Source organism: Aulonocara stuartgranti (assembly GCF_965226115.1).
Source record: "Aulonocara stuartgranti genome assembly, chromosome: 12".
Classification (NCBI taxonomy): Eukaryota; Metazoa; Chordata; class Actinopteri; order Cichliformes; family Cichlidae; genus Aulonocara; species Aulonocara stuartgranti.
In genome coordinates, this window is record NC_138948.1 from 15,723,638 (window position 1) to 15,745,320 (window position 21,683).

A 21,683-nucleotide genomic window follows, 5' to 3' on the forward strand; every position below is an offset into this window, starting at 1 on the left:
TGGCAAGAGTTCAGGAAAAAGAAAAAAAAAAGTTTGTTTCAAGGAAGCAACAGACTGAAATTAATTAAAGCGAACTTTTCTGTGTTGAAGGAGTCGATCACTGCAACTTTGGAGCACAAGGTGCAACAAGCCAGGGGGGGGGGCGCGTGTACCTGCAACATATGCGAGCGCGTGTTTACATCACATTACATAAGAGAAGCTCAAATATTAAAAGCGTCTATAATTAGACATAAATGCGTGTTTAAATTTGTTTTTTCCTCCTATAGCTTTAGGGATAAAATCAAACTTCTTGGCCTATTTGTATTTGCCTAACTCATAAAACCTATGGAACCAAAACTGACGTTAACGTTATTTTATCGATTCAAAATTCGTTGTTAAGGTTTATGCATTATATGCAAGAATTAGGCAATAAAACGTTTTGGTGCTATTTTACTTGGAACTTATCCATAGAAATAAAGAAATTATTATTATTATTATTATCATCATCAACAGGGTCACAGAAACAGAGACATGACATTTTCGTTTGCTTTTTTTTTTTTATTATTTCCAAAATCAAATTAACATAACTAAGAATGGCGAATGATTGCTTTTTTCCTGGGGCAAATTTAACTTAAAAAAGCAAATCACATGAAACATGGGCTATGAGCAATAAATACATTACATACAAGAACAAAAACAGTTACCAACCAAAGAAAAAAGACACACAAGCTGATGTGAAGATAAAAAAAAAGAAAATACAAAAGGCGGCAGCAATGATGGCTACATTAAATAGGCTATTTGTATGGAGTTGGCAGCACTACACTAACAAACAAAGCAAACCTCTATTTTTATATTTATGGTGTGAAAACAAACAAACAACAAACAAAGCCTCTGGCTCTTATAGTTTAAAGTGCACATCGTGAACTTTTAAAGTTGCAAAACAAAATTCATTTTTACAAAAAAAAAAACATAAATCACAACAAAACTCATTTCATAGCTACAAAAACGTATTTACATTATCAAATATAAGCAATTATCCATAAACTTGTGATTTTTTTGTGGAAGACAGCTTTTTGGTTGGAGGGACGTGGGAAATACCCGTGGCAGTGCTGCGCGCGACATGGCAGAGGGGTCTTCCAACCACGTCTCCATGGAGACTGAAAAATTATAGGATAGATATTTATTGGCAGAATCGAATTAGGCCTTACTCACATTTTAAAAAAAGATCTTTAAACGATGCAACATGTTAAATTAAACATTAAACTTCTTTTTCTTTTATTTGCAAAAAGCAAGAATTTCTCTTACAAACGCATTTCGTCAACGCAGGACTATCGCTATGATTGACACGTCTTATGGACATTACTTCACTGTAGGCTATAGAGAAACTTCGCTATACTGTGTCTTTATGTGGGAATTTAGAAGGAAATTGTGCGGTGATGGTGTGAGGGCAGCTTCAGTTCTGAAAGATCGTCTTCTTCACTCGAATGAAGCTCCATCGCTATTTCATCCGAGTCACTGAAGTGGGAGTGCGGGGAAAACTCTCCGTCGCTCCGGGGAGACGCTTTCCTCCCATTTGCAAACTGCGAACTGCCCGCCCGAGCAGATGCCGAAGGAGACGGGGAACACATCGCTTTTTCAACTCTAGTGGAAAACGAACTTTCGTCGAAGGAGGAACAGAAGGGCACCCCGCTGATGTGCACAGGTAAGCTGCTACCTGAAACGGGCGCAGGGTCCGCTGCTCTGCAGGTTGAGGGAGACTGAGAGGCCCTGTCCTTCATCCCGTCATAACCAGCGGTGGACGAGAGCATAATGTCACACTTTGGCGAGCTGGTGTTGTTGGAGATGTCGTTATTACTGCTGCTGCTGCTGCTGGAGGAAGAGGAGGAGGACACTGGACCTTGGAGAAGCTCGGCGAGGGCGTTGATGTAAATCTGCGCCATCTGCAGAGTTTCATACTTCGAGAGCTTCTTGTCGTTGTCAAACGCTGGGATGACGCTGCGCAGCTCATCAAACGCATGGTTGAGCCCGTGCATTCGCCTTCTCTCACGCGCGTTGGCGGCCACTCTCCTTTGCCTTTGAATCCCATTGACAGGCTTGTGGGAGGGGGCTCTCTGTCTCACGGAGGCCTCCTCTTCGGGCCCGGTGAGGGTGCCTTTAAGGCGACACAACTCCCTGACTTTGAGAGAAGAAGACGTGAGGCTCTTGGCAGGTTTTCTGTAGCTCTGTGGGCTGGGATGGCCTGAGGAACCCGGGGAGCCAGTCTCTGAAAAATGAAAAGAAATTAAGCTACACTCTGGGTTGTGAAAAAAGCGTATCAGTACTATTTTAGACAATAAACTCGTTACAACTTTCCAACTGCGCAAAAAACGTTATAATTTACATAAAGGCAGCGCTCCTTCTGTTTATATTTAACTTCCAGAGCTTGATAAATTACATCAGTTACCACCAATAGCCCCTGCTGCCTGTTGCATGAGCCGGTTTTTAGATAATAAAAGCTGCTCAAAAGTTGCACGCACTGGTGCTGTTCCTCACCGTGGTAGGAGCCGGTACTCGGACATGGCGAGTGCCGCAGGTAGTCGGGTGAAGTGGCGTGTGCCGCACAGGTGCCAGAAGCGGAAGCCAGCCAGGCGCGTGGGTCGCTATCGCTGTCCACGAGCGTCAGCCCAGGTTCGTAGCGGGACTCCTCGAACTGTTGCTTCCCTCCCCTCTCCACCTCTCTGGGGCTCCCACAACTCTGCTGCCGCGAGTGCGTGGCCGGCGCCTCACGTGCGCATTTGCTCCAGCCCTCCACAGTTAGGACATCCATGATTCCCCCCAAGAAAAACACTGTGGAGAAAAAAAGTTATCGGAGGCACGCACAGCTATGTTGTCTCACCGTGTGAATGTGAGTGTCGCGTGCGAGACTCCTTCTCTGGTGTCTCAAGGCGCGGCGTCGGTTTAAAAAGCGGCACGCGCCTGGAAGCCCCCCTCCTCGCGTCGGTCGCGTGTTGACGTCCAATGAGAAGTCTCGGTAAAGCCCGAGAGAGGCGATTATGACCCCCCGACGGTGGACTGTTTATGATAACGTTACAATTTAAGGGGGTGTTTAACACAAGGGAGGTAAGGGGAACCTCCCACAGGACGCACGTGCAAGTGATGACGGTTTTTAGGTGAGGAGCGTGGACGGGACAAGAACACCTACCTGCTTCTGAGCCCGTGTTACATCTCAGGAATGACGCAGAGTAGGGAGAGGGTTAAAGAGGCGCATGGCAAGGTTCAAGTGGTTAATTTGCTACCCACGGCTGTGGAAGCGGCGACTCGGTTAGTTCATTTAATGCTTTCCACTATAAAACCGCTTCAGCCAAAACCAAACTGCTGGATTTCACCAGTAGCAGAAATGAACAAAGTTGAGGAAGAAAAGTCGTGGGTAGATGAAGCGTGACCAAAAGCCAAAAAAAAAAGAAAAAAAAAAAAAGAAAAAAAAAAAGAATGTAGCGGTTCCTGGGGCTCGCGCGCTCATTCATTCATTCTCAGATCATCTCCAGTTTCCATTTTTCTTTTGTAGAGGCTCTAAAACCTTTTGATCCAGCTCTCGGAACCGCCCTTTCGGTAAAAAAGGGCTTCACAGGGAACGGAAACATGAGTAGGGGTCTCAACACTGTTTCCATACTGACACAAGTGGCGCGCAGTTGAAGGGTTCTCTCGCGCGCACACACACACCGACGTTATTGCCAAACTTCACCATGCCTTCTATAAGATAGGCGACCTTTAGAAAAACGAAATACGGCTTTTAAAGCTACAGTTAAAAAAAATCAACGGGAAGCAAATTGAACCACGTTCAGTCTGATGATCAAAGGAGCCGTGCTTACCGAGATGTAAACTTTAGGCATCTGGCAAAATAGCAAGAGGGTGATTGCTGATGGGAAATGGGCTCAGCGCAGTCAATTAGAAGGATTAGAAGGATATGCACAAGATCGGTGTATGGGACACAAAGATCAAGAGATGCAAACCCGAATGTAGCTGCCAAAGTATCCTGGTAATATTAAAAAAAAATCTAACCAAATTCAAATGAAATAAACTTATCAAATAATAAAAAAAAAAATAAAGAATTCTTTTTTTTGCGTTTTCATTCATAATCCGCGAGATATCCACGACACAATATATGGCAAGGAATTGTGTGAAGGAACCCCATAATTTCAGAGATAATCCGACATCAGTCTTTTCCATTTTTTATTCATGTATTCATCATGGGGACGTCTTGCGGGCTAGAGGTCTGGCGCCGAGCGTTTGCCCCCTCTTCCCACCTACGAGCCCCCCCATCTAACGGGCTGTGCCGGGCTCCTGAAGCTACCGACAGGTTGGATATTGTAGCTGACGATTATTAAAGTGTCGCAGCCACAATGGAGACTCTATGTTCCATTGGTCACGCCTGGGGGGCTCCTCGAGGGAGAGTGGCGGGCTCCCATTCCAGTGCGCGAGAGGAGTCTGCGTGCTGCCCCTTCTCATTCCCATCTCCCTGGAGACAGGGGCGCGACGGGCACGAGACTGGGGTGAGGGGAGCTGGACAGGGATTTCAAAACGTATCTGCGTTTCAACTAAATCAACTAAACCCGCATAGATCAGGGATTGCTTCGGATGAAGTAATCTTCTAAATGTGTAACTTTAAAATAGGAAACAACGGAGGGGAAGCTTCCTGTTCCCGAAAAATGAAGATCATGGAATTTAAATACTTGATGTTTTAATTGGAACTCACTGGAACTCATCCATTTTACCTACAGGAGCTGTGTCAATAAAACTCGAAATTAACAGCATTTCAACTAGACTCCCTTCATTATAGCTAAACCAGTATAGACTTAATCTTTAGTAAAATCATATTTAACAAAGCTTTGTGCGTGTCTATATTATTTTCTTGAGGCTTCTCATTAAATATATAGAGATCTATTACAAGTTATATTTTATGCCATAAAAAGAATCCATAGTTGTTTTAGAGTCTATAATCTATATGCTTCCTCTTCAAAAGGGTGAAATGTGAGTGGTTAAGTCTACATTAAGTTGCTTACAGTGATCTCAGACCTTTAGTTCAAATTTGCTGTGGCTCAGCTGTGTCCATCACTGTCTTCCATTAATTCTAATTAGCTCTGGGAATGCCTGACAACCATTCAACTCATCACTGAGTGCTAACAGTAAGTTCAGAGAGACACTTGTGGGAGCTATGTAGTGCCACTATCTGGTTCACAAAGGCTATTGCAATGTAATGCTCCAGTGAACTTGACAGCAGTCATCCTTAGCAGGATCTCTATCCAGCTGTTAACAGCAGTATATGGGCCTTTGAAGTGATAGCCTATATAGGAAAGACACAAAAGCTTAGCTCAGGCTTGAACTTCACACGTATTCCACACATGAAATGAACTCACAAAACATTTGTATCCACTTCTATCATGATTCTGATATCCAGTATCTGGATCAACGCTGCCGTAAAATACATGAAAACGGTGAAAGCTGTGAATTTAAATCTTTAGATGCTTCCTTTATAAGAAAAAAATGTGAAGAGTTTTCCCTTGTGTTGGGAACCAGGAAGTGATATGTTTAGTGCAGTGTTTCTCAGTCTGTGGTGGGATTTAGAGCCACTGCAGGTGGGACACAGCCAAGCATGTTAGAAAAAAGCAAAAGTGACACTATGTAGAATTACTTTTTTCCTCAGAAATAAACAATAGTTTGCTGATGTTACTGTGCTAATGTTTACATCACAGAGAATTCATCTGGTTGTTTTTATATTGTAAAGAATTGATGAAAGTCATGGGGCAGGGGGAACATGCCAAAATAAGTTTGAGCACAGCTGTTTAATGTAAGGAACGATAAATATCCCCTTCTTTAACTAATTATTCACAAACTGTTGTGTTTTTTCATGTTGAATTTTGAAGTGTGACTTTCCTCTGATGGTTGTCTACATTAGCAAAGACAACAAATACCATCCCACTGTAGAAAACCTGTTTATTAGACAAATTATACACAGAAAGCTTTGCCACTTGTAACAGAGGCCCCAGTTTGTTCGGTTTTTGAATAATATGCAACACATACAACAAAATAGGCCTATATTAAATACTGTACATCATAAATTTTTGAAAATTATCAAGTAAATCCTGTAGTTCTATGTATGAAATTAAAAATGTTAACAGATAGCAAAACAGCAAGTTTGTGCATGCTTTCTTTTTAGTGAACTTGCCACTTTTCGTTATTTAGCTAGCAAATAATAAAATGAACTCAGGATGACATGAGAAAAGCAAACGGTTCGTGTGTGTTCATGTTTACCATGGGCAAGACAAGGGAAAAGCCAAATGCAGCAATGTGACTGCTCAAACTCAACACCAAAGCCCAATGTGATATACTCTTTTCTTTTTGTTAAACAAAAATAGCATTGACATGTAAAATATACATTTTTATAATGTCTCTTTCGTTTATACTAAATAAAAATTTTTAAATGTCTGTGTCCTATTTGTCATTCGATAGCCATACTGTAGCCTAATATAAGAAAAGAATGCCTAAGAACGCTTGCTTCAAAACACTGTGGCGTGACTGAATTCTCTACACACAACATTTTGCAGTTTTAGTTCTTTAAGATAACAAACTGAAAACTTGTTCTAAACAACTATCGTTATCAATTATTAATACAGCGTTAGTGAAAAAGGTTTGGTTCCGTTTTACCAACCCCGCCCACCCCCCTCCCGTGACCCATAAAATATTCCTTTAATGCTCTCAGTGTACCATTCCCCACCCCAAAATGCACCTTAATGGTCTCATTTTAATTAATTGGCACTTAAAAAAACAAACAAACAAACAGACACACAAACAAAAAGTTATATAAACAGTACCCTTAACATGAAAAGTATGAAACAGAACCGCATTTTGGACTCGTCTCGCAAAAGGCAGCCATTGAGTTGTGATGGCCTTTGGATCTTCATAACTTTCCCATCACCCGCAGCACAACCACTGATCTGTTCTTCTTAAATAGTCCCAGTACACTGATATATTGGGTTTAACTGGAAGCTGGGAGGTTACAGCGAACTAGTTGTCACGTAAGGCCTGCACTGAAGATGCTGTTGCAATGGCTTCTCCTCAACACAAAATAAAACTCCATTTCACCACTTGAACCTGATAAGAAGTGATTCATGAACTTGATGACATTACAGAGTGACATTTTATCTTTTTTTAAACACCCGAGCCATGGTAGCACTAAAAGTAAGCAAAACAAAGAAAAAACAAAAATCAAACGTCTGAATGACTTAATGATGCAAAACCAGAGACTACAGCACTCATTTAGCAGTTTTTCAAAATTTGCTGAAAAATAAAAAAACAACATAGACAGCTTAGAACAATGTTAATTTTTTTTCTTGTACTTCCTGACCAAAACACATTCCACGCATTAAAATCTATTTTTTTTTCCAAAAACAAAATTCAATAAAAGACATATAATAAGCATAAGCTTTTTGAAGTCTTTCAGCTTGTCCTTTATGGGTTTTTTTAGTTTTTTTTTTTAAGCTGCTTTTTACTATACCTCTTAGAGTCAGATTAGAGGATCTCACCTTGACTTGAAAAGCAGATAGCACAGTACAGGTGAGAAAAGAAAAGGTCAGATCTACATACAATCACTTACAGGTCTGTGGGCACTGGTACAGTGCAGTGGGATTGACAAAGAGTTTAATGTGCATCAGAATGGTGAAAACAGTTTCAAGCTGATGCACCAAAAAAAGAAAAAAAATGGCAGAAGTAGTTTAAGATTGATGCACCAAACTGGCAATTTCTACAGTGTCATACTGTTGCACTGTCATGGCATTTCAACAGTTTCCAGATCGATGCACCAGGAAGGTGTCGCTATGTGTTCAGCCTTCTCTTTAGTCAGGCCACAGTGTGGACACCATCTTGGAGATGATTACAGATTTAGAGCCCCAGGTATTGGTGAAACGCCACCAGAAAAGAGAAAACAGCGTGAAAAGGCAGAGTTAAACTGGCGAAGTGGATTCTTCCAATATTCATTGAGTTGGGGCCTTTTCAAAACACTACACGGGCTGTGTACTGTATGTATTCCGAGGGCCACTGACAAAAGTATATGTGTTTTATATACCTTCACAAAATAACAGCCCCATAATTGCTTAGTAGTAGAAGCCCCCTTGAAGTTGTTTCATGGCTAAAGAGATCACCAGTCATCCACAAATGACAGCCCTGGAGCTAACAAGAATATAAGAGTATTTCCTGGAGCTGAACTAGTATAAACTAAACCCTCCGAGACGGGAGTTTAGATAGTAATAGGAGTCAGGTTGTTTCATCAGATCCCGTAACATGAGGCAGATCCCATGTCATAAAACTGAAACAATAAAAAAAACAAGATTCCCTTTCACACCCATCTCAAAAATAATCCCCCAATCACAAGAACAACAACAATAAAGCAAAGAGTCAAGCCCCCTCCCGCACCCTTTCCCCTCTTGCACCTCACCACCGTGGTTTGCACAAATGAGGAACACCCCAACAGACTTCCACCTCCTTTGACTTCCCCATGTATAAAATAGACACCCCTGGAAACACCCCAGCTGAAACTGAAAACAGAAAGATTCCTATGTACACAGATCTCCACCTTCTGACTTTCGAACTTAGCCACATCATATCTGTTCTACCACCTATGACTGACTAGAACCACCTCGCCTCCTCCTGCATATAACTCTTCTTCCTGAAACAACCTTAGCAACTCCTCATATGGAGGTGCCCCTGTCTGGATCATTGCCATAGCCAAAGTTGGGTCCTGGACCTGTGGGCTGGTAGGGAATGGAGGACATTGTTTTAATGGGGCTGCGGAAGAAGCCACCATTGGGGGCCCTCTGCCTGAAAGGGCCCATCCCACCAGTCCGGTGGTCCTGGAGGACACCCCCGCCACTGCCACCGCTACTGAAACCAGCAGAAAATCCAGCGGCGGCTTTGGCAGAGAGGCTACGGCTTAGGGTCTGGATCTGCTCAGGGATGAAGGTGGTGGTGGTGATGTGGGTGTTGCGGAAATCGCTGATCTGCTCAAGCGCCTGGCGGGCAGCAGGTAGCGCATCCATGTCAAGGGGTGTTAAATCGACGGAAGAGGTGGAGAACTGCTTGTGGGGGCTTTCGTCCTCGGTGCACAAGCTGTTAACCCGGCGGTGTAGGTGCTCCAGGTCGATCTCCTTATCGTCCTGTAGGTGGGGAGGGGCAGGGAAGGAGTAGAACGGAGAAGAGGTGATGGTAAATGGAAAGAGGGGAAAATGTTAATGGGAAGTGAGGGAAAATGGAAGAAGACGTTTGAAAGGAAAGGCGAGTAGGGATGGGATAGAAGAAAGATCGAGGGACAATGTTTAAGAATGGGAGATGGAGATAAGGAGATATGGAGAAGGACAAGATAAGAGGAATGCAAATGGGAGGGATAAATTGAGGAAAGTTGGATAAAGGAAGAGAAGGAGGTAAAGGGAGTAAAGGAAAGGAGTGAGGGTAGTGCAAATACAGGAGTAAGGAAGAGAGGAAGAGAACAACAAAGGAAACAGAGTATGTGCAGAGAGGACATAGTATGGGGTGTATTTGTATTCAGCAAAAGGGATGTCATCCATCCAACCAGTATAAATGGTTATTAAAAATAATAGTGAAAGCAAGAGAAAGGTGTTAGACAAAGCAGATGGTGAAACGATGAGGGCGGGACAACAAGCAAACATGACACACGATTTCAAGTCGTTGTATTTGCAATAGTTCAGCACAAAAATGTTTTGATGGCCACAGGGAAACATGGATTTGGCAGGAAGCAGGAGAGCAAAAAGAGAGGAGGGGAAGGATGGAAGGGAAAGATAGAGAAGCACACTCTGAGCTGTGGTCAGGATATTGGAAGAGAGAAACATACACACACTTGTACAAGGTCTGTAAGGGAGTGCAGATAATCTGGAATACCAGCAGGAAACACACTGCAGTCATGCTGTGTGCTCTGTGATTCCAGGGTGTTAGGTCAATTATCAAGCAAGCATTACCATACATTATCTACTTAATCTTCAAATACAACTTATTCTATGCAAGACAGTTCAAATGTTGGACAGTACCTGACTTTGTCTTATGTATTTTACCTGGTTCATTATGGCCACTTTGATAAGGAAAATTCACATTGAGATTAACATCTCGTAAATTTGGTACCAGGCCATAATTTATTGCTGAAGTTCTTCTTTTTTAGGATTGCATCATTAACTTAAATCAAAAAATGTCTAACAATTAACAATCTTAACAATTCCACTTGAAACACAGCAAATACATTAACTTAAGCTTTAACTTAACTTACAGTATCAGTTAAATGAAACTTATAAAGAAATATGACTATATTCACATTTACTTATATGATAACTTATCCACATAGTCTAAAAAATGGTAACACTCAGTGAGAGGTGTTTCATGCTTTTACTGCATAGGGTAGGGTGGATAGTAGTGCAGGGGAGTTCAGTTTGCAATGAATGAGGTGAGCACATAGACGAGAGAGGGCTCAGGTGAGCAGAAGACAGTGCTGGAGAAGTTTCCACAACTTTTACGTTGTTCATTGTCCACAAACGTGCCAGTGTGCTTCTGTAGGTTTTTAGGTGGTGAGATGAGGTAAGGTTTTCTGTCTCAGAGGTAGGTGAGGTGGGAGGAACCACATAACTTGGATGTTTCATTTTTGGTGTTTTAAATTCCAGGGTAGTATTATTTAGGTAACGTCATACAGGGTTTTTGTGATGATAGGAGTCACATTAATACAGGTAGGGGGGATAGAGAGTTTTACTGACCGTGTCCTTTGGGTCTGGGGGATTCTGGAGGGGGCTCTGGCCCTACTGTATGTAGTTCACAGGACGAGGGGACCAGGAGTGATGCCCCATCTAAAGGAGGGACAGTGGGAGGAAGGAGAGGACGAGGGGGCGCTAACGTCTGTCGTGAAACTATCATACAAACACTAAAAGTTTGAGTTAGGGGACATCAACGGGGCAGTGTTGGTACAGAAAGAAATGCGGGGGAGTTGAAAGAGAAGAGTGAATCACAAATGGTCAGCCTGCTGTCTGTGAAAGGAGACTAATGGGTAACTGGGTGAACAAAAGGGACTGAAGCAAGGAAAAATGGAAGGTTTCTTTCCTCTTTTTTAAGAAGATCCCAGAGCCAGATCTGACTACAAGATTATGTTATACTGTGAAGAGTGTAACATTTCCCAGCATCACAAGATCTATTATAACATTACATAAGATATAGCAACACTAAGTCACTTATTAAGAACTATAATGGCCTATAAGTAAAATAATTAATGTAAAACTCAAATTTTTCAGTCAAGGCCATATTTGAAGAACAATGTTTGGTTTAGACAGAATATTTTGTGGCTTCATTTGGGATATAAAATGTAGCAAAAGTCTCTGTGACCTAAAAATAAACACTTCGCTGACCTGACATACACATTTATCTTAGAAAGATGGTGCTTAATTTGCCTCAAAATAGAGCGACAGCACCCTCTCGTGGTATAAAGGCATGATTGCACAGTTCAGCTGGCACCATGCCAGATGACAAAACTTTTTTTTTTCTTTAAAATGAGGTACTTCTGCATCCGGCATTTGCACCATTCTTCCTGATTTTCATTATATCTCTTAATAAATAATCATTCATATTGACATTTCAAAAACACATCGGGCTACAAGCATTAATAACCAATTATATATATATTTTTAAATCTTCTATTGTATATATAACCTTGGGGTTGGAGGTGAGGTGGTGAAGGTTGTCATTCTCATTTTGGGGGTGAGCTCGGAGGGGTTTGTGGGTTCGAAAGAGTGCTGGACAATCAGGGCGCAGGGAATGTCACAGCATGCTGGGGGCTGGTAATGGGTGGCTGTAGGGGCAGTGGTGTTGGCAGTGTTGGGGGTCTGGTTCTGGGTTTGACCGCCCAGGGCAAGGGGGTGCTCGCTGGGGTTGTGAGAACATGGATCGGCAGCTTGCCTGGCAGATGGGCCATCTGCCTGTGTCTGGTGTGAGTGTGTGATGTGCAAGCGCGTAAGTGTGTAGGTTTGAGAGAAGAGAGACAGAAAGAGAGCGGTGGAGTGAATCATACGCATGTATGTGTGTTTGTGTTCATGCAAGTTGAGTGAGAAGATTAAAACAAGAACCCCGCCAAGGAAGAAGCCAAATTGATGCACAGGCAGACGAACGGAAGACGGGCAGAGACGGAGAAGGGGATGAGTGACAGACAAGATCAGGCAGATGGGAGGACGGTAAGGTGGAGGAGAGAGAGAAGGAAATTGGAAAGACAGATGGGTGGGGGGTGAGTGAGAAGAAAGACATGGCAGTCAGTCAGCACACACAGTTAAGCAGGTCGCTCTGTGTTTTGTCCTCAGAGAGACATTCACACAGTCGTTATATACCTGGAAAGGGGAGATGTTTAAATGCCATTTTGTATTGCTCTCTCCCTCTCTCTCTTTCTCCCCCTCGCCCGCTACACCCCTCAACACAGAGTACTTATCTACAAAAACAAAGCAAAAAGGCAATATGAGAGCTTTGAGCCACAGTGACACAGATCATTGTGTAGAGGTAGAACAAGAAGAGTGGCAATTCCCATCCAAACCACCAAGAAAAAACAAAAGAGAGAGCGATAAGAAGTCACCTGTTTTGTGTGTATCAAAGAACCTGATACACAAGGAAGTGCCAGCTCCTCTCATGCTAAATCTACACAGTCAAAACCACAGATGTTACCATTATGGAAGAGTTCTGACAGTGATTGTGATGTGATTTCCGAAGTTCCTCTCAGATTTGAAGTTTTGAAGATTGAGTCCAATGACAGAACTCTTTCATACAAACCTCTGGTTGAACATATATATGTGTGTGTGTGTGTGTGTGTGTGTATGTGTGTGTATAGGTAAAAAGGGGTAAAGCAGCACAGCCACCCTGTTATGAATGAAATGGGCTTCAGACACTCATCTAGAAAGAGCTTGTCAAAAAAAGCATCAAGAGCAACTTCTAAAGTAACGTTAAGGGTTGATCAGTTTTAGCCACCCTTGTGACCATTAGCACATAATGAATTCAGAAATCATGCCTGTGCCTTAAGAATGAACATGAACTGCAGTCATAACTCATTTGAGAAGAGTGAATGACTGTAAAAAAAAACCCCAAAGAACTGCAGGAAGGACTTGCAGGGAGACTGTTAATACACAGTCATACAAACTCCCCTTTATTTTCCCTACATAATATCCTTTTTAAGTGTGCTCAGGATGAAATTAATATCATTGGTTACTCACACGAGTCAGGCCTGTGGAAGTGTGTCTTTGTGTATTTGTGAGTGTATAAGCCCGATTTAAAACAAAGAAACAAACAAAAAAAAAACCTCTTAAGCAAACTCTATGCACAGAAGCAGGCTCATAGATAACAATGTCAGCCATTCCACAACACAGAACACAACAGCAGCATGAACACCGACAGCTCACAGTCAACACAAGATACAGCGTATAGTATGAATGTGAAGGCATGTAAAGACATGTACAATATGTGATTATGCATGTTTTAATATTTATAAGAAACACAGAGACACAATTAGTTGTATTAGTGTTTGAACAGTGAATTGCTGATCGTCAGGTATGCAGAAAGCTTGTATGGCTGTAGGTATGTGCAAGTGAAGGCGCTGCGTTGGCCAAATGTTTGATGGATGAATGTAGTCATGATTTGTGCAAGTGATTACTTTTTATGAGTGGTTTGCATTCATCATAGGGTGCTCATGTGGCCCGCTAAGAGCAAAACAACCCGATTCTTCATTGCTGCTGGTGAATGGACGTACACCCGGGCCAACGAAGCATGTTTAATACAAATTGTATACCTTGATTTTAATGGGTTTTTATGACATGGCATATCTTACGCAAAGTTTGAGCATTCGTCACTTTGAGGCAAGCCTGACATGATGGAAGAGGTGAGCTAAAACCGAGGCAGCAATGACATGTATGCATGCACGCATGAGGGTGAACTCAAAAGATCTATTTAGGTGTAAAGGAGGCCATGTTCATGTATCATGGGCGACAAATCTGGATTTGTCTTTGATGTTCTTTAATCAGACATGATTACATGTATAAGTGCACTTTTTAGTACAGAATCTGGAGATGTTTGTCTCCTTTGACAAACATCTGTGGGAGGAGCGACCTATCTGATCACCCCAGTGACATATTTACACTTAGAGTGTTTCTCAGTCGTGTTTTATCTTTTTTCACTTGTAGAGGAAATCATTCAAACCACCGGGTGGCAGATATCAAAGTGAATTCTCTATAAAGATAGTCTATAAATTGTATGGTTACTGGACAGAGTAACTAACTGTGTTGGAGTAGGGCAGTGGAAAGAGTCCTCGTGCCAAGTCTGCACTCCCAATGTATCTTTCAGCTGCCAGTGCATCTTACTAAGCCAATTTTTCTGTGCTCACGCATAAAGAGTGGGTCACCAGGCTTTTCCTACTTTATGTGAAGCTTTCAAAAATGAACAAAGAGCCACACGCTCTTGACCCGTTGTAATGGTTTCAAGTGGTTTCAACATTCACTCTGACAGTAAGACAGAGGCCATCAAGTTCTTTATTTAAACTGTTAGAAAGTAAAGCATGGAGTTAATTACAAGCTTTATGGCTTGATTCACTTTATTAATTTAACTTTTGGAAGCTGACTTTGAACGCACTAGGCTTACTCCACTGGCCATGACTAAGGCCAAATTGCATGCAGATGCAGAGATTTCCCAAGTCGATAAATTGCAACATATGCAATTTATCTAATTAGCTGCTTTGAAGTTGACTTAAATTTGTCTTCCTTCCTCCACTGAGTCAGGACATGCTGCAGTGGTCCCAGCTTGACACTCTCCTGTTCTGTTCTCAGCAACCGTCTTTGCAGCTGGCTGCCCGTTTGAAAACACTCTGCACAGATGGTGATTTGAGATCAGAGTGTGGCATTTGCACAGTTTTTGCAAGACACGAAATACCATTTCGGCCAAATAAAAATGTCCAACGAGGCGAATTCTATTTTAAACTTACCTTTGTAGACAAATATACATTTTTCTTCATGTTTGACTATGAAAGCTCTAATGTTCAAAGCTGCGGTGAAACATAATTATCTGATAGTCATATATGGATGCACATAGTACACACGTAGGGCCAGTAACTCCTCAATGAATTTCATGTTTGGTGAAAAGTGATGGTAGAAGCTGCGCGGAGAGTGAAAATAGAGAGCTTGAAAGACAAGTTCACATCCTGCCTACATTTCCCCCTCCACGTCTATCATTGAGTGAGCTGACCACGCTTGTTAGATTGTTGGTTTCAGAGAGGCTGCGAATGGGAAACGTGTAGGTGTCGAAGGTTTCAGATGCTGTTCGATGATCCGGCAGGCATTGCATTTGAAGCATACTGACTCCTTTATGTTCAGCGGTTGCTCTGGGCAAACCTTGAGCTATACAACAGCAATCAATAGGTCAATGCTGTGACAGGGTGAAGGATGAATGTCAGGGGTCAGCCATCAAAAACAATCACGGCTGACTGAGCCAACTTCATTTCAACACGGAGCCGGTGAATGGACTATTTTAACGATGCTCTATTAGTCTGGTCTTAACTTTGATATCCCATCTGTTTGCTCCCACTGCTTTATGAGGGCTTTGTTTTGATTCACACTCAAATAATATCTCACTCCCTCATCTACACAACTATTGGTTCTCACTGACATATATCCATTATGGTTATATAACATCCATATTAAAGGGAAAGTGTCTTAACATGTTAAATATAAGATCACCAGATCCAGCTGCCACCCATGACATGCATCCAACTAAATTGATAATAATAGTGAGTTCTCTGTGACTACCTGAGTCCTTGATATGTAAAACCTTTATTCTCCACAAAGAGAATCAAATGCCTGCTGTCCTTCCTGTCGTCATTGACGCGATTCCACTCCCGTGTTCAATCTGGGGCTGATTCCACTGGCTGCTCTTAGTGGTTAATGAAGATAGCAGGGGGGTTGGGGGTGTGTGTGTGTGTTTGTTTGTGTTTCAGCTGAGCCACACTGGGCTTAACATGACTTTGGGTCAACTCAAGGTTTGGTGTCTTTGTGTCTGCTCAGTGGCAGACATGACTACTGGTCTGAATGACAGATTAAAGCTGCTAACTGAGCCGGGAATTAGAGGTAGGGGGTACATTGTGTGTGAGTGTGTATTTAAAAAAAAAGAGAGAGAGAGAGCTAGAAAAAAGCTGACTGATAATAAACAATGAAACATTGGCATCTTGACTAACTGCCAATGTTGCATATGTTGCCATCCGACGCATGTTGTGGAAGAAGAGCTTACAATTAATAACTGTTTTTTTTTCTTATTAGCTACAATGCTTAGGCAGGAACTCAACTAAGAAATATACCATCTCTGCCTCACTTACATCTAGAATGATCTCTACATGAGTGCGAGCATGCTGGGTAAACATCTAATACATTTAACTTGATTTACCAAAGCAATTAGATGATAGAAAATGAAATTACAGCCTCAGTATAGAAGAAACTAAATAACAGTCAAGCAGAGAGGACTGCAGTCAACATGTTGCTCTATTTTCACCGCAGCTTGTAGTCAGCTTAATGACACATTATACCAGATGCATGGAAAACTTCCCATATGACCTTATAGCTCGCTCTTACATATTCAGAAAAGAGCACAAAGCCCTTCATAACATTAGCAAATCAAGCCTTAAATTGATTAAGTCTTTAAAGAGGAAAGAATCAACACTGAGACCGAATGTAACTGTGCAATTACATTGATCAGTGGACGAGGAGCCTGAAGGATGTGTAATAAACACAACTAAACATTTGTTCCCATTGAGCCGTTGCAGGTGCTATATTGGAGTGAAGTGAACAAAGGTGCTATAAGTCCAACTTTCAGGTTTTGTGCCAAACAGTCTCGTGCACATTAGCCGATGAGGCGCATTGTTCAAACAACAAAACACCCCTCTGCTCTCCTCTAGTGTAATTCTGCCCTTCATGTTACAGGACATCACCATTTAAGTTACTAAATTACCATAACTAGAGAGAATTTAGATATTGTAGCGATGCAGTAATTTTCTGATGACATATCAATGTTCTCCACATTCACTTAATGATTTATAGAGTTTTCAAGCTAAAACTTTCAACTAATTGACTTTCCAGATGAGTAGTGTTATTGGTGTTTTATCATGAAAAGTAACCTGAACAGTCTCTAAATCATCCTGACTGTACAGTCACAGTTTCCACTCCCCCTCTATTTGTCATTTTTTCCAAATTATTCTTAGCGGAATTTTAAATTAGCGTGACACCGGTGATTAAGGAGAGGGGACAGGCTTCTTTTACTTGTTTCTCGTCTTCAGAGTCACGCAGATAACAAATCAGTAGCCGAAGACATTTTTTTTCCGCAGCCCAAACATCAGTAACACATTATGTTAGACATTTCAAAACACCTCTCATCTGACTGCCAGTAAGATGTTTTTATGATGTTCTGGTTAAGAATCAATTTAGCATGAGTTTTTTTAAACCATTACATACGGGTTAACCTTAACCTGTCTTCATTAGACAGCCTCCTGAGAAAGGGGGGAAAAAGCAGCTGTTTGAAGCTGAAGTAATTTACCTGATGGGAAAAACATTTTCAGCTAAAAATTAATCTGTGCTGCTTCATGTCTCACTCTAATTTGCTGCAGATGCAAAAATAATAAACTTTTCAGCAAAAGTGAAAATATTATTTCACACATAGTTACATTTCTCTCAGTTCATCAATGGCATGTTTTGCATATGCATATATACTTATTAACAATTTCTCCTTCTGTTCTGGCAAACTGAGTTCGTGGATAAATCAGCACAGTGGTTGCAGCAATAGCTATCGCGTCTTTAAAGCAGATGAGCCTGATGAGTCTGTGTCAGGGCAAATTGTTGGATGCCACCAAATGTGGCATCAAAAGTAAAATACTACCATTTGGGCTTTTCTTTGAAGATATCAGCAGTTTTATTAATGAGGGAGCAAACAAAGCTACCATGTCACACATACCGCAGGGTTCCTACCAGAAGAAGATGTTACCAGAGTCATTTTGATTGCCTCAAATGATATTCCTGCTGAGGTGATCAACCGCACACAGCCTGATTGGATATTTCACAGGGTGCTGCTGCTAATTTACAAGGTGGAGTGTTGCCACTGTTTAGTACGCTGGTATAAATATCCATGTTTAATACTGTGAGTCAGTGCTCTTTGGTCTGCAGCTTTCCAACAGGCCCTCTGGCTGTTTCTGTATTCTGCTTTTAACAGTGCCAGTGTCCTCTTTTCTCTCTCACAAAATATTAACTTAAAAATAAGTGGTTGATCATCCTGTTGACACTGATGCATTTGTGCCACTTTTATTTAGCTAACGCGATCAAAAGACCATTAATTAAGCATTAAAAATGAGGTGAGATTTCACAGGACAGCAGCTGTGGGAAACTAAATCCATTATAGGGCAAATATTCTCTAATTCTGAAAGAGTATAAAAAGAGTAATGACAACAGTTTATCAATAACCTGAGTCCAAACTGGGGTTGTATGTTTTGTATCAAATCCTGTAGAGGCTTTTGTGATGACAGAGTTAACCAGGCGTTGGTGCACGTGTGTTGGGCTTGCGATTTAACTGTCAAGATATTAATCTACTTGGACGTGTCACCCAGATCGTTGTCAGTTATTAATATTTGATTTTATTTGACATCACTATAAATTGGGAGTATACCGTAATGATGATTAAGTAGGACTAACACATGAGCGAAAAATTAACACTCACTTCAATTAACCTAAGTTAAATTTGCTGCTTAATTCAGTTTACACTGACATTCAATTTGCTTTTGGAAGACAATGTCTCTGGTTAATCATTTCGATAATTTGATGGTTACTTTAATTACAAAAACAATTGGAATTTAAAACATGACAGCATGTTTTATAAGCTAATAGTCTGTGTGTTCAGATGGTGATTGTGGGTAAAAGTAAAATGAATTGTTTTTTTCCCTCCACTGAGCTTCTGAAATCGTTGAAGTCGTGATTTACCTTTTTTGTTTTCTACCATTGTAGAGCTTTATATTCACAAGACTAAGCAAAAGATCAATGCCAGTTATATTACTGGAGAGCTAATAAAGGACTTCCAAAATTCTTTTTGACAGATTATGCAAAAGCATAGCAAATAATGCAGTTACAATGTGCGCCATAGAAAGTGTATTGCTGACACTGCTTATGTGCAAATTCACTTTAGGGGAAGTAACGTTGTGAACGAGGGTGATTTTCAGCAGTTTTGGGGGCTGTTAGAGTTCACGCCTCCCTTATTATGAAGTCTCTGCTCATGTGTTTGGTGCTCCTGCATCCCAAACTGGAGGGATTTGTTGATAACTTTAATTACATAATTATTTAAAGTCTAAACTTTTTGTTATATCCTTCTCCCCTTTCTTTAGCTTGACCTGTAAGTAAACCCATCCCCCATTCCATCAAAGTCTCTCTACTTTCACTTTACACTTTTTTCCCTGTCTTGATCCATCCATTCCCTTTGTTCAACCTATTACATATTTATGCTTTTCCCTTTTCACGGGATGAAAAGAGGTAGAATCTATTGTAGGTCCTGTACCTCCTGCTATATCATTGCTCCTCCTTTCAGTCACTCATCCATCACCCTACCTCCTTGGAGGGGACCCTGGATCCCTTCCTTCGTGACCACCAGCTTTCCACCATGGCAATGAGACAGGAAAGCACCACGCCAGCAGCCAGGACGCAGAAAACGCCAGCAAAGCTGTGGATATCAAGGGCACTGCCACGCTGTCGTGTCTGGACTGAACTGTAGAGGTCACAGGGGCTGTCCTTGGGCCACCACTTGAGTTTTAGTATATCCATGTCACCGTTCTGCTGGAGTTCCAAGATTCTAGGATATAGGCAAGGAAGGCAGGCATGTTAGTCATAAAATTATCCATCCATACTTTAAATAAGTACTTCAAAATCTCTGTTTAGGCATATTCAAATTTCTGGCAAATGGAAAATGTCAACACACACAAAGTTCATGTAAAAAAAAGAAAAGGAAATGTTCAGCAAGCCAGCAGCTACACAGAATTAGACGAATTAAGTAACTGATGGTATCTGAGCGACTTTTTAATGATTAAAGAGTGCAATCAAACACACAGCATGTTTGCATGTCACACAACCTGGCGACACTGCAGCGTTTCCTGCAGCTGCTGTAACTCCTCTCTTCCATTTGAGGGCAGTGTTTGCCAATTGAAATTCGCCCTGATCCCTGACAACCATATTGGGCTGTCAAACTCATTATGGCTAACATTAATATGTTTTGCAGCACAGCGAGAGTACACTGTCACAATGTCATTATGCAGCCTAGCTTTAGTCTCACGATTGATGGCTTCAGAGAGGATACAGCTCAGAGGTTGATGGGGTCCCTCTGTTAGCCTTCAGCTTATTATTTAACTGGGTCGTTCATTTCAGTTTGGAGGAGAGCTGCAGACACACAAGCGTATAGATATTTAACAGGTAATCTGGCGAGGAGTAGAGAGGGGCACAGAAAAAGAGAAAGAGAGGAGTTTGGGAATATGCATATCCAGTACCTTACAGACACATACACACTAACACAGAAAACAAATAGATTCATCAAAGACAAACTAAGCCTCCACACTGACTGGCACCAGGATTGTGAATGCACAACCAGGCGTGCACAAAGGTCGCACATTTGACTGCCACGCATGTTCAAACTGATTCGGGATTCATACATGTGCACATCAAGACAGATGCTTGCAATTATCTGCAGAACTTCCTGAGGGCAAACGCCTTTCTTGCAATTTCAATGGTCACACAAACGTCAGTGCCCATCTCCCCTCTTCGTTTTTTTCATCACACAAAACGGACAGAAATCAATCAAGAAATGCAAATGAGCACCGCAGTTAGTTTACATAATTAATTTCATTCACAATACCTAAAAAAAACAAAAACCCAAACAACATAGATCATTTAGATGTAAATCAGGTAAACATGCACGGCACGTCGCGTTATAGCAACGCCACTCTCATTTAGGGATGTTTTCTATGCTGGTGGGAATGCGTGGCACTGTACAGTTGCAATGGCAGCTATGACTGAAATTGATGGGGTGAAAAAAAAGGAAGGAAGAGAAATGAAGAGGAGAGGAAGAAAATAAGACAACAACAAACTAATTTGAACAGCAAATCCACCGACAGTCACTCGAATGAGAGATCATGTCCGTCAACTGTCGACTTGATTGTGCAATTGTTCGGCTCAAATCAGCGCAGATTAGTGCCATGATTAGATAAGACTTTGATAGTAATGATGCGGATTAGTCACTCAAATCGAACCGATCTGCATTGATAGCCATTATAGTAAACAGACACTACTGGCCTAGTCACGTCCTGGTTGTAAAACTCTCTCATCACATATCAACCGTGCATTTGTTTTCTTCTTGGTAACACAGCCTGCTCTGCTTCTTTTCCTTTCAAACATGTTATTACAGTTTTTTCTGAATGCTTAAACCCTAACTGTGATTCCTGTAGCACAATCTCTAAAACTATTCAGACTTATAGCAAAACCACTCACTGAGTTTGCAAAACTAAAAGCACAAAAACTGCTTTGCACTCAGTTTGCAATTTTGTAACACACACTTTGCAAGACTGTAGGCACAATTCACTGCACAACACTCAATTTCCAAATTTC

The 21,683-nt window shown here is 41.5% G+C and overlaps 2 protein-coding genes across 7 annotated transcripts in view; both read right to left on the reverse strand.

The window, feature by feature from the left end:
• Positions 1-603: 603 nt before the first annotated feature.
• atoh1a (atonal bHLH transcription factor 1a) lies at positions 604-4,313 on the reverse strand. The gene is made up of 2 exons (XM_082553617.1): positions 2,512-4,313; positions 604-2,242 (listed from the first exon to the last, which is right to left on the reverse strand). The coding sequence occupies exons 1-2, from the start codon at positions 2,783-2,785 to the stop codon at positions 1,395-1,397; spliced, it is 1,122 nt and encodes a 373-aa protein (XP_082409743.1). The 5' UTR covers positions 2,786-4,313; the 3' UTR covers positions 604-1,394.
• Positions 4,314-5,764: 1,451 nt separating this feature from the next.
• grid2 (glutamate receptor, ionotropic, delta 2) overlaps positions 5,765-21,683 on the reverse strand; it is a 555,291-nt gene continuing 539,372 nt past the window's right edge. For 2 of the 6 annotated variants that reach the window (XM_082553592.1, XM_082553594.1), the window contains exons 15-17: positions 19,641-19,881; positions 11,704-11,975; positions 9,066-9,823 (exon numbers count right to left, since the gene is read on the reverse strand). In XM_082553592.1, coding sequence (XP_082409718.1) covers positions 9,625-9,823; positions 11,704-11,975; positions 19,641-19,881 — 712 coding nt within the window. In that variant the 3' untranslated portion in view covers positions 9,066-9,624. The other 4 variants (XM_082553595.1, XR_014279959.1, XM_082553593.1 and 1 more) reach the window with 4 other exon arrangements.